At 45.8% G+C, this 13,387-nt stretch overlaps 1 protein-coding gene across 1 annotated transcript in view; it reads right to left on the reverse strand.

The window, feature by feature from the left end:
- Positions 1 to 2,307: 2,307 nt before the first annotated feature.
- The window catches only part of LOC308676091 (voltage-dependent calcium channel gamma-7 subunit), a gene marked incomplete at both ends in the record, with an annotated part of 31,899 nt that continues 20,819 nt past the window's right edge, over positions 2,308 to 13,387 (reverse strand). Inside the window, 2 exons of the mRNA XM_081341814.1 lie at positions 2,308 to 2,565; positions 8,652 to 8,797. Of these exons, the coding sequence (XP_081197940.1) occupies positions 2,308 to 2,565; positions 8,652 to 8,797 (404 nt within the window). The remainder of the gene's footprint in view (positions 2,566 to 8,651; positions 8,798 to 13,387) is intronic.

Genomic DNA, 13,387 nt, shown 5'->3' on the forward strand with positions numbered 1-13,387 from the left:
AATTGAAGACAATTAAAAGGAAGGAAGATGAAAATGGGGTTAATTTAAAATTAAGAGCAAAGGAGCAGACACCCCAAAAATATAAATAATTTTAAGAACAAAATAAAACAGAGAAGGCAGTAAAGCAGTAGCGATGTCACAGATAAATTGGGCAAACCAAAAATGAATAATGTCTGAAATAAAAAGAAAGGAGAAATTACTAAATTCTTTGTGAGTGTGGGTTTTCTCTCTTTGTGATTCTTTTTTTTTAATGTGGTTTTCACCTTGCTGAAGAGTCTTGCGTTATAAGGAACTTCGATCTGTGGCCCACAAGGCCAGGACGCTTAAGATGGAGGTGGCATTTGAGGCATTGATGGCTGGAAGACACTGTTAGTTCCTCACCCCTTTGTAATGATGTATTAGATGTTCTTATTGATGGGGGGGTCCGAATGAAAATGTCTTCAAAAAGGTCTCTTGAAGAACAACCTATAGAGTCGGTTCTGCACAATACTGAAGAAAACGAGAATGGAGAAACAGCCAGGAAGTTGAGTCAGCAAAAAGGCAAATGGTGTGCAAAGCTTTGGAGCAGTTTTAGATGTTAACTAGGTCAGAACAGAGATTGCAGGAAAAATATTCCTGATAGGATCCATCTGTTAGCCTGCCAGGATGATGCCCTATTATTTCAAAGGTTTCAGGAACAGGCTTGGAAGCAATATCAAAAACTTGCCGAAATGGGTCAGTTGTGACTGTATAAAAAAAAGTGGCCTAGTCACTGATGGTTAGAATCTAGACAGGGATGTCCAACCTTTCAAACTTTAAAATTTATGGACTTCAAGGCCCAGAATTCTGGGCGTTGAAGTCCACAGGTCTTAAAATTGCCAAGGTTGGACGCCCCCATCTAGAAGATGAGAACGAAGGAGCAAGAACTGAATTTAGGATACAGAAAATTACAGAGGTGGGGGTATGTAGCTTCCTACTACAATTCATTTGTAGATGAAAAAGTATTGGGGAAAAACTTAGGGAAACTGTTTTTTCCCCCAGAGCTAGATCCGTCTAGCAACAATCTCAGAGCTTGTTTCATTCCAGAATACAGTTAATCCTCGACTTGCAACCCTTCGTTTAGCCACTGTTTGAAGTTACAAGCACTGGAAAAAGTGACTTACAGCCAGTCCTTACAACTTTTGCAGCATGCTCACATGATCAAAATTAGGGTGCCTGGCAACCGGCATCATTTTTCCACCATTGTAGCATCCCGGTGTGTGTGTGTGTGTCATGTGACCACCATTTTGTGACCTTCCCAGCCAGCTTCCTAGAAGCAAAGTTCATAGGGAAAGACCAAGTCACTTAAGGAATGTGTGAGTCGCAAAACAACTGCAGTGATTCATTTAACAACCATGGCAAAAAAAAGTCATAAAATCGGGCTGAGTCACTTAACAACCACTTGCTTAGCAAGGAAATTCTGGTCTCGGTTGCAGTCATACGTTGAGGACTACTTGCAGTGGGAAAAAAACTATATATATGACCTGTCATTTCTTATTAACATGTGGAAAGATTACTGTTTGCAGGTGCATAAAGCTGGAGAAATTGGGCTTTTTGGATATGGAGGAAAATAAAATAAGATGCCATTTCCTGTCAGAAAACTAAATACGGTGCCAGTAACAGTAAAGCCATTGTGTGCTGTTTGAAAAGGGGACATTGAACCTCTCCAATCAGGAATTGATTTAAAAAAACAGCAGTTGGTAGTTCTTCCTCTCGAGATCCGAAAAAAGCAAAGATGGTTTCGCAACCCAATTTTTGTCAAATCTTTGGGGAGAACGTTGAGGGAAGCATGCTTGGTGAGCTGTTTCTTGGTAGCGATTCCAACTATCTGAGTGAAAGGAGAAACCATTTGAGGCCGCATCCCCAGAAGTAGAAAACAGGTTCCTTCGTGCCGCTTCTTCCACTGGTCTGTGGAGGATCAGGAAGGTAGGAAAGGGTGAGGAAGAACTTTCCGTTGGATGGTGGAGCTTCCTGGAAGAAGCCAGAACTGAAAACAGTTTTCCAAAATGAGCATCAGCAATTCCATAGGTGGCTTGGAAGACTTCCACTAGCTGGAGAAGGAGGAAATGGGAAAAAAGGGAAAAAGAGAGAGAGACAGAGAGACAGAGAGAGACAGAGACAGAGAGAGACAGAGAGAGAGAGAGAGACAGAGATGGTATTTATAGCAAAGGAAGTGGTAGAAGGTCTTCAAAGAAGGAAAGAGGTCCCCATTAGTAGGGCTGGAGAGACTGGAGAACGTAGTCTACAAGCAAAGGCCAGGCTCCTTCTCCACCATGTTCTATGGCAGGTCTAGCAAGGTGATGTTGATATGTGCATGTGTTCGGGATACTTGATGGCTGGTGGGTAGTTCTGAGTCATCTGGATGGAAACATCGCTGGAGATGTCAGAGGGACTGCGTCCACGGTGCCACACTTCAGGGTGCAAGAACTGACCCGAGTAGTCAGAACAGTCGCTCAGGCGTGGACGGTAGAAGGCCGGGTGCGGGCGGTACATTTCCTCTTCGGCGTAACGTTTGGTGAAGAGGTAGACAGACATCACACCGGCGCCCTGCAGAGCAGTGACAGAAGGAAGGATTGAGATTAGGACAGAGACCGATGATCAGCCATCATCCAAGTCACATTACCAGATAGGGATCGCCAATATTAGGAACTCTGAATAGGACACCTTCCAGATGGGAAAGCTATTATGGAGAACAAAACACAATGAAAAATAGTTTTCACTGTAGTTGTGAACTTTACATTCTGAGGGCGAAAGTTCATTCTCTGAGCTTGTAGATTGGTTTCTGAAAGTTTCCCTACCAGGCTAGGTAACATCTTCAGCAGAGTTCAGGGGATGTCAGTGTCACTGAGTTCATCAAAGCCTGGCGCTCCACCAGCCATTCCATCAACAGACACATCAACCTACAACCAGCCTACAAACCTCTCAGAATCCAAATCAAGCACAAAGCCAACCAGAGACAGCACCGACTCCCAACCAACCCACATAAGCCCCCCACCAGTACTTCACTTCCCAATGGCCTTCACCTGATGTAACCTCCCCATCACAAGACCCATCACAAGACCCATCACAAGGCCCTCATTTGACACACACACACCTGACCCCATCACAAGACCCTCACTTGACACCCCCACACCTGACTCATCATAAGACCATTACAGGACCCTCATGACTCGCCCACACCTGTCTCATTACAAGACCCTCACTTGACACCCCCACACCTGACCCATCACAAGACTCATCACAAGACCCTCACTTGACACACTCTCACTTGACCCATCACAAGTCCCTCATTTGACACCCCCACACCTGACACCATTACAAGACCCTCCTGACAGCCTCACACCTGACTCATCACAAGACCATTATAGGACCCTCATGACATGCCCACACCTGACTCATCACAAGACCCTCACTTGACACGCCCACACCTGACCCATCATAAGACTCATCACAAGACCCATCACAAGTCCTTCTTTTGACACCCCCACACCTGACCCCATCACAAGACCCTCATTTGACACCCCCACACCTGACTCATCACAAGACCATTACAGAAGGGCTTTTCAACCAGTGGTACAGGTACCACCTGTGGTACATTGGCACCTGGCAGGTGGTACGTGCCCATCCTAGAAAAGTGGTAGCAGGGGAGGGGAATGAGCTGAACCAGTGGCAGGACCGCACAAGCCTGAGCGAGAGATGGCTGGAGCGACAGGGCTGTCAGGGCTCAGTGGAAGCCCCAGGATCAGTGCCAGGCTCCAGCTGGAGCTCGGCGCTGATCCCGGCACATCTCCTGAACCCAGAAGAAGCGCCAATCAGCTGGAATGTTGCAGCACCTCCAGGGTATTGTGATTTACATTCAGATGCTTGGCAACTGATTCATATTTATGACGGTCACAGTGTCCCAGGGTCATGTGAAGTGACCAAAACCTGCTGCAACCACCCAGCAGACAAGGGGAATAAAACCAAACACCTGACCCCCATCAGAAGACCCTCACTTGACACCCCCACACCTAACTCATCACAAGACCATTACAGGACCCTCATGACACCCCCACACCTGACTCATCACAAGACTCATCACAAGACCCTCACCTGACACACTCTCACTTGACCCATAAGACCCATCACAAGACCCTCATTTGACACCCCCACACCTGACCCCATCACAAGACCCTCACTTCACACACTCACTTGACCCATCACAACTCCCTCACTTGACCCATCCACACCTGACCCATCACAAGACCCATCACAACTCCCTCACTTGACCCATCCACACCTGACCCATCACAAGACCCACTAACCACACAAAGCCCTTACAAACAGAGGAGCACTGACACTGACTTCCCCTAAACTCTGCTGAAGATGCTACCTAGCCTGGTAACAAAATGTTTGGAAACCAACCCACAAGCTGGGAAAACGAACCTTCAGCCTCATCCTAAACCTGAGCTACAGATATTCGCCGCTATTGCAAACCTTACACTCTATGGGGATATCGCGGCATTTGTGTGTACAACCTTCTTTGCATAGATAATCCTTGACTTAACAACCACAGTTGGGACCAGAATTTCCATTGCTAAACAAGGTTTCTGTTAAGTGAGTCACACCTGATTTCATGACCTTTTTTGTCACAGTTGTTAACTGAATCACCTATAAAGAACGGTTGCAGGAATTGGGTATGTCTAGTTTAATGAAGAGAAGGACTAGGGGGTGTGTGTGACGATAGCTGTGTTCCGATATCTCGGGGGCTGCCACAAAGAAGAGGGAGTCAAGCTATTCTGCAAAGCGCCTGAAGGCAGGACAAGCAGCAAGGGATGGAAACTAATCAAGAAGAGAAGCAACCTAGAAATAAGGAGAAATTTCCTGATCGTTAGAACAAATAATCAGTGGAACAACCTGCCTCCAAAAGTTCTGGATGCTCCAACACTGTACGTGTTTAAGAAGAGATTGGACAACCATTTGTCTGAAATGGTGTAGGGTCTCCTGCCTGAGCAGGTGGTTGGACTAGAACAGAGGTCCCCAACCTTTTGGGCACCAGGGACCAGTTCCGTGGAGAGAGGTTTGTCTGCAGATCAGAGGGGATGTGGTTTTGTGTGCTGCCTGCATCCTGCGGATGGGGCTTTTCTTGTGTGTGCGGACCTGTTGCTGGCATGCTGCGCCCCGGTACGGGTCCACGTATCGGAAGTTGTGGACCCCTGGACTAGAAGACCTCCAAGGTCCCTTCTAACAACTCCAAGGTCCCCTCTGTTATTGTCTTTGTCTAGATATATTCACAAAGTTAAAGCTGCCACAGCATCGCTGTGGTTAGTTGTGGTCATGTGACTGTGATTTCCTTTTTTTCTCCCCCAATAATTTTATTAAAGATTAGATTATGCAACTGCAAAATAAAAAATAAAATATTAAAAATTAAAAAGTGCAGAGAGAAAAAAGGGGGAAAGGAAAGAGAGAGTAGGAAAAAGAAATTGTGTGATCATTATTTCCAATGCTCTCTAGCTCCCCTTCCCTCAATGGGGAAGCCGGCAGGAAGTCAGAGGTTGTTCTTGTGGTCATTCTGTTTCTTTATTTAGGTAAGGAAATACTTTGAAGAGATGACCCAATGGGTCATGGCTTGTCTTGTATACCTTTAGGGTACTGTTGCTGGATCATTTTGGAACAAGAGGGAAACTACTGTTAAGATGGGTACAGCTAACCATGACAATATAAGGACATTGTTTGCCCAAAGAGGAAAATGATCAGAATACAATTCTGCTTTGATGAACACAACTTGTCCTACACAGCCTCTGGAACACATAAAGTGGCATTAAGAAGAGAGATTACAGCAGAGGGTGCCATGCAGAAGACTCCTTTAAGCCTGGAGCCAGCCTTGTGTGTCCGTGTGAAGACAAACTGACGTTTCCAACCCCTTTGAAATGCAAAAAAAAAAAAAGGTATTCCAAGCAATCAGCATTACTGCCAGTTGTTCTACGGGAGAAACAGAACGGATTCTTGCAAGATTAGTGCAACAAAACAAACAAATGGACGTCAACCAGGCCCTGGTTCTTGGATCTTCTGTCTTTGTAGAGGATTACAAGTGGTCCTCAGTTTGGGACTGCAATGGAGTTGGCCCATCATGTTTGTAAGTCATGACGGTCGTAAAAGGGGATACTACTGGGCCGCGGCCTCTTCAAAACTGGGCCATACGAGAAATGGGCAAACGCACGCAGGTGAAGCCGCACTTGCGTGAGCGGCAAACAAATGCGCACAGGCGTGTGAAGCTCCACTCATGCGAGCGGAGGACTTTTGCGCTCACATGCAAAGATCCATCCTGTGGGAATGCAGCTTCGCGCGTGAGCGCCTGCCACTCACACAGGGGGGAGCTTCACTCACGCATGAAGCTCTATTTGTGTGAGGTCTATGACAATTTGCCGCGGCCAACTGGCTGCAGCCAACTCACCTCGGCTAACTTGCCGTGGCCGACTCGCTGCAGGGCAACTTGCTGTGGGACATGAGTTAGCCTAACATCAAGGAAATGGTGAAACAGAATCATTGAGGAAAGGATGCCAAAGGAGGGACAGAAAGAAATGGGAATGATTTTTAAAATTTATTTTAAATAATTAAGTAGAACTGTTAAATGGTCCCGGCAAGGAGTTGTCCCATGGAGAGTTGGCTGTGCAGCAAGTTGGCCGGGGCGAGTCGACTGTGGCCAGTTGACCTATTCCAATTTGTGCGAGCAGAGGGCGTGTGTGTGCGCACGCTGCTCACACAAATGGAGCTGTGCACGCATGTGTACGCATGCCACTCACTCACACACACACACACACACATAGAGCACCGGGCCACCAAGCTGGTAAAGTTGGGGACCGCTGCTCTACATACAACCAAAATTGGGGCCAGAATTTTCATTGCTAACCAAGGTGCTCGTTAAGTGTGTTGTGCCCAATTTTATGACCTTTTGACCACAAGCTATTAAGTGAATCGCTGTGGTTGTTAAGTGCATCTGGCTTTCCCCATTGACTTTGCTTGTTGGAAGCCAGCTGGGAAGATCACAAATGGTGTGACCTTGGGAATGCTGCAACTCTTGTAAATACCTGCCCAATGGCCAATGCCTGAATTTTGATCGTGTGACCCCGGGGATGCTGCAGTGGCCTTAAATGTAAGGACTGTTATAAGTAACTGTTTTCAATGCCAGTGTAACTTCATGTCTAAATGAATGGATGTGCGTTGATGGTTACTTATACAGCATTGCTGTGTGAGCTGCACTGGCTCCCAACTGCTTTCCAGGTACAATTGAAGGTGCTGGCTCTATATGGCATACTTGGGCATATACAGGTATTTTTTTGTAAAAAAAAAAGTCAGCAACTAAAAATAAAGATATACGTGCTTGCAAGAGACCAGGATTTTCTGTTTCTGTGAGATGTGGGGGGGAAAAAAAGAATATTTAAAGATGCCCCAGTAGCTATGTAAAATAGCTGTGCATACAGGTAGTCCTTGAATTATGACCACAATGGAGCCTGCCCATCATGGCTGTAAGTCACGACAGTCTTAAAAACAGGCCATCCGTGTGACCAACCCAATTTTGCAATCTTTTTTTGTGGTGATTGTTAAAGTCATTAAGCAAACCTATGGCTCCTATGTGCTAGTAGTTTCATTGAAAAACCGGAAGTAAATGTCGGATTTTTGGCAAAAACGTCATAAAACGTGGTCAGGTGACCATGGGACGCTGCAAATGACTGTAAATGTGGTCACATGACTGCAGGGAAAGTGGTTGTTGGAACTTCAGAACCAGGGATGGTGCGTTGTAACTTCACATGGTCACTAAGCAACTGGTCGTAAGTCGAGGTATCTTCATAGCTACCATTTCTGTTTGAAGGAATGGCCAGAATAACAACAAAAACAACAACAATGAAAACAACCACAACAAAAAGCTGAGGATGGCAGGCCCAGTAGACAGGAAGTCTTGCATCCCATCACAAACCACGCACTGTCGGGTCCAGGAAGCCTCAAATTTGCCTGAAATAAACTAGAGTGGCAACATAGTTTGTATGTTGGGCTCTACAAGTCAGAAGAGGAACAACAATGCAGTGGTGTGATGCAAACAAAGACTTGCTTGGGGATCTATCGTTAGCCTCAAAGTGAGTGAGGTGGGAGAGAGTGACTTAAGACACTGTGGTTCATATCTCACAGTCCATGGATCAGATTCTGAAATGCTGTTCAGAAATCCTTCTTGTTGCTGTTTTAATGTGGAGATTGCTGGCAGCTACACCACACGAGGCTTTTCCAGCCAGCTGGTAAAGGAGGCAAGCAATTCCTTCTGCTCCAACCCTAAGCTTGGAAAATGCTATCGGAGGCACACCGGATTCACACATTGCAGTGAGCCATGATTTTTAAAATCACACTTCGACAGCCGAAACCTTTTGCTCTCTTGTAAGAAGTGTACCGATAGAACAATAGTGCAGACAAAGTGGTGGTGGGCTTTAGAAAATACTGTAACTCACAACGGCAAGTGACCTAACACATAGTTCATTGTGTCCACACAACCCACTAAGCCCAAACCAAACTAATCGCATTTTTGACTCAGCAGTAAGATTATGAAGGGCACCGAACAATGAGTGGTGCCTACTGGAATTGAGGGGTTTTGGGATTCTCTTCTGTACCTCTTTGAGCAAGAAAGAAGAGGCAGCAAATGCGAAGGACCATCCATAGCGATACTGGAAATACTGCTCCGAGCCACTGGGACGGTTCATCACTTCGTCATTGATGCTGGAGATGTACAGGACCAGGCCCACCACCAGGGACAGCCCTGAAGAAGAGCAGAGAAGACAAAGGTTGGGACTGGGAGAAGAAACACAAGGCAAAAGGGAAGTTATCTCACTTCTACCAACTTCCAGGATGGTGGCTTGTAGAAGCTTCATTTGGGGTTGAATTGTGGTCCAATCTCTGCAACTGTTCCTTAGCCAACTAAAGGTCTTTCATGTTTAGCTTTGTGGGGAGATTGCTCCTGGGCAGATAATGCTCCCCCCCCGTCCCATCCCCACTGTTAGCTTCCTCTCAATGAGGACAACCTTTGCTCTGGATCACAATGGTGTTCCCAAAGTATAGGTTGGATGCTATTCTCAAAAACTACCCAACGAGCCACTGAAAGTCAAGGGTGTTTCTTGTCTCTTTCACAGCTCCAAGCTAGACAGCATGTAGCATAGAAACACTGACATATACAGGTGTGGTTCCAGGGCAGGGCAGGACAGCATACCGCTGTACAGATTTGTGGAACAGTTTTACGGATTTCTACCACTTTGTCTTCAATGCCAACACCACGTTATAGACTTAATATTAAAATAACTCCTGGCAATGTCTTGCAACTACCGATCTTCAGCATCCCTTGGTACTCTTGCACCAGAGAAGCGCAATTTGCAGCTACAGATAATAATAATAATAATAATAATAATAATAATAATAATAATAATAATAATAATAATAATAATAATAATAATAATAATAATAATAATAATAATAATAATAAAAATACCGGTAATAATAATAATAAAGAAGAAGAAATGTGCAATTTGGACGTGCTGCTTCTTTCCTGACTTTCTTCATTTTAGGTCCTGTTGTCTTGGGGTCCCAACTATTACACCTCTGCTCCGTGAGCTGCATTGGCTTCCAGTTGCCTTCTGGGTGAAATTCAAGGTGCTGGTGATGACATACAAAGCCCTACATGGCATGGGTCCGGATTACCCACGGGAGCACCTACTGTCGGCGTCAACTTCCCTCCGTCCTGTACGCTCCCACAGAGAGGGCCTCCTCAGGGTACCACCGGTCAGAGAATGTCGGCTGGTGACCCCCAGGGGGAGAGCATTGTCGGTGGGTGCACCAATCCTTTGGAACCGCTTACCGGCTGAACTCCGGATGGCCCCCGACCTTCGCTTCTTCCGGCGGGATCTAAAAACTTATCTATTCGAACAAGCCGGCGTGGTCTGATGGGTTTGGGGTTTTAACATTATTTTTAACTAACCTACTACATTGGGCACAATCATTTAACTTTAAATCTTGTATCCTGTATTCTTATTCTATTGCCCTGTACACCGCCCTGAGTCCTTTGGGAGAAGGGCGGTATATAAATCAAATCAAATCAAATCAAATCAATCAATAAATCAATAAATCAATAAATCAATAAATCAATAAATAAATAAATAAACTCTAGAGGCAATATCCCACAGGTGCTTTTTCTAAAAGGCAACTGGATTTTCTTGGTTGTTTTTTTATTATTATTATGTGTTTGAAAACATTTTGCTTCTCATCCAAGAGGCTTCTTCAGTACTAACTGAACTGAGTTAGAACCGAAGAAGCTTCTTGGATGAGAAGCGAATGTTTTCAAACAAAAGAAACAAGAAAGTCCAGTTGCCTTTTGGAAAAAAGCACTTGTGGGACAACCGTGACCTGGATGATTGAGAATTTCTGTAGACATCTGGAGGCAATACTGCTTATTCTGCTTCTTTTGCCCCTCCCTCTTGCTTCTAACATAGATGTTGCCTAGACGTATGAAAAGAATAGAATACTTTATTTGGCTAAGTATGTTTATTTATTTATTTTTATTTTATTTATTTAGATTTATATACCGCCCTTTCCCGAAGGACTCAGGGCGGTTTACAGGGCATTTAAAAGAAAGTCAATACAAACGTTAAAACAAATTAAAAAAGATTAAATAGAACCCTGAGAAAATTAAAACCCAGTTAAAATTAAAATTAAAATTTTTTAATTTTAGACACAAAAAGCATTTGTCTTTAGTGCAGAAGCTCCCACTGTACATGCAAAGCAATAGAACAGTGATGGCGAACCTTTTAGAGACCGAGTGCCCAAACTGCAACCCAAAACCCACTTATGTATCGTCGGGTGCCGGGTGGATGTGGCCCACTGAGTGGGTGTGGCCCATTGGGTGGGCGTGGCATTATGATTATTATTACTCTATTGCCACGGTAGCAAACCTATGGCATGCGTACCACAGGTGGCATGCAGAGCCCTCTCTGTGGGCACGCGCGCCATCGCCCCAGTCCTAGGCCTTCAGCTGGGTTTTATAAAACCTTTTCGCTTTAGGCCTCTGCCACCGTGTGCAAAAAAAAAAAGTTCAATCAATGAATTTCAACTTCTCGCGGGGAAAAAAAAAGATCTAGCCAAGTTGAAATTGATTAATTGAATTTTTTAGTCCCACCCAGTCTGCCGTTACCACCGCAACCACACCCACCCAGTGGGCCGGGTGCCGGGTGGATGTGGCCCACTGAGTGGGTGTGGCCCATTGGGTGGGCGTGGCCCACTGGATGGGCGTGGCCCACTGGGTGGGTGTGGTTGCGGTGGTAACGGCAGACTGGGTGGGACTAAAAAATTCAATTAATCAATTTCAACTTGGCTAGATCTTTTTTTTCCCCCGCGAGAAGTTGAAATTCATTGATTGAACTTTTTTTTTTGCACACGGTGGCAGAGGCCTAAAGCGAAAAGGTTTTATAAAACCCAGCTGAAGGCCTAGGACTGGGGCGACGGCGCACGTGCCCACAGAGAGGGCTCTGCGTGCCACCTGTGGCACGCATGCCATAGGTTTGCTACCGTGGCAATAGAGTAATAATAATCATAATATGATACCAATAATGGGTAGTGGAGAAGATGAGAAGGATAATTTATTTATTTATTTATTTATTTATTTATTTATTTATTTGTTTGTTTGTTTGTTTGTTTTTATATACCGCCCTTCTCCCGAAGGACTCGGGGCGGTGTACAGAGCAAGGTAGGTATACAGTTAAACAATAGTAAAAACAATAGTAAAAAACAAATGAAACCCCAAGAGCTATCAGGCCAGGCCGGACTGCTGGAACAGGTAAGTTTTTACGTCGCGCCGGAAGGTGCGAAGGTCGGGGGCCATCCGGATTTCGGTAGGCAAGCAGTTCCAGAGGGTTGGCGCACCCACTGAGAATGCCCTCCCCCTGGGGGCCACCAGCCGGCATTCTTTGAGCGGTGGCACCCTGAGGAGGCCCTCTCTGTGGGAGCGCACAGGACGGAGGGGTGTTGACGTTGGCAGAAGGTGCTCCCGTAGGTAATCCGGACCCATGCCATGTAGGGCTTTGTATGTCATTGTTAGCACCTTGAATTTCACTCGGAAGGCAACCGGAAGCCAGTGCAGCTCACGGAGGAGAGGTGTGATATGGGAGTATCGGGAGGCCCCCAAAAGTGTTCGTGCAGCTGCACTCTGCACCAGCAAGTGGTGCAAGCTGGTTTTAATGGTGTTTTTTTCTGCAGTTCTAACTACCCTAAAAGAAAATGGCAACCATTTTCTTTTCTCTCTCCATTTCCTCCTCATGATGACTGCAATTCCAGCAAAATTGTATGAGGAATCAATACGACCAGGCAGTGGAGGAAATGAGAAGGGGTGAACTGGTGCCCACCTGAATTGGCCAATTGGTGCTGGGCTAATTCCAACATCTGGGGCTCCAGGCACTGTCATCTAGGAAACTCTGCTTGGAATGGTGGGAAAGCCCTCTCCTGTTAGTGGGGTCTCTATCCCCTCTGTAGGATGCCCTCTGGAGACTTAGACCAGCTTGAACAACAACTGGTCTCTAGGTGGCAGAGAGGACTTGAGCATCCCTATCCCACCCTTGTGCCTGACAATGATTGTTCACAGTGCTTCTGAACACAGGTTTAGTGCTCTTTTAGACAAGCACTAAACTCATATTCAGCGTCAGCCTGGACCAGGAGTAGGCAACCTTGGCTCTTTTATGACTCGTGGACTTCAACTCCCAGAATTCCAGAGCCAGCATGGCTCAGCCTGGAAACCTCTCCCTTTCCCCTCAGCATGGCTGGCTCAGGAATTCTGGGAGTTGAAGTCCACGAGTCATAAAAGAGCAAAGGTTGCCTACCCCTGGCCTGGACCAAGAGCTGACAGTTGGGAGGGGTTTGCTGGGCTGTGAAGCAGCAGAGACTAAGTGAGCAAAAGATGGATTGGGCACTCTTCCCTTGCACTGATCAGTTGTCAGCAGTGCAAGTTTATCCAGGTCTTTAAGACAGGATACTCGGTGAGTAAAGAACCTTTTCTTCTACCATCTCTACCAACCCAGTGGGGCAAGTTCTGAAAAAATGCCTAAGCCCCTGAGCCAAAGTCTTCACCCACAGCAGTGCCGCAACTCAGATTTATATCTCCAAAAGCAGCAGAGTTTGAAACAGAAGGAACAAGGAACTGTTGGGTGATGACCATGAAAAAAAAGCAAATTTCCTACTACCAAACACACAACACACACCAGAGGCTTTTAGTCCTAAAATCTTGCATTTCCACAAATACTGGTAGTTCTCCCTGAACGATCCGCAGTGGGATCTGCGCTTCCATCGCTAAGCAGCACGAATGTTCAGCAAGATA

This window comes from Vipera berus, assembly GCF_964194415.1.
Source record: "Vipera berus genome assembly, chromosome: W".
Lineage (NCBI taxonomy): Eukaryota > Metazoa > Chordata > Lepidosauria > Squamata > Viperidae > Vipera > Vipera berus.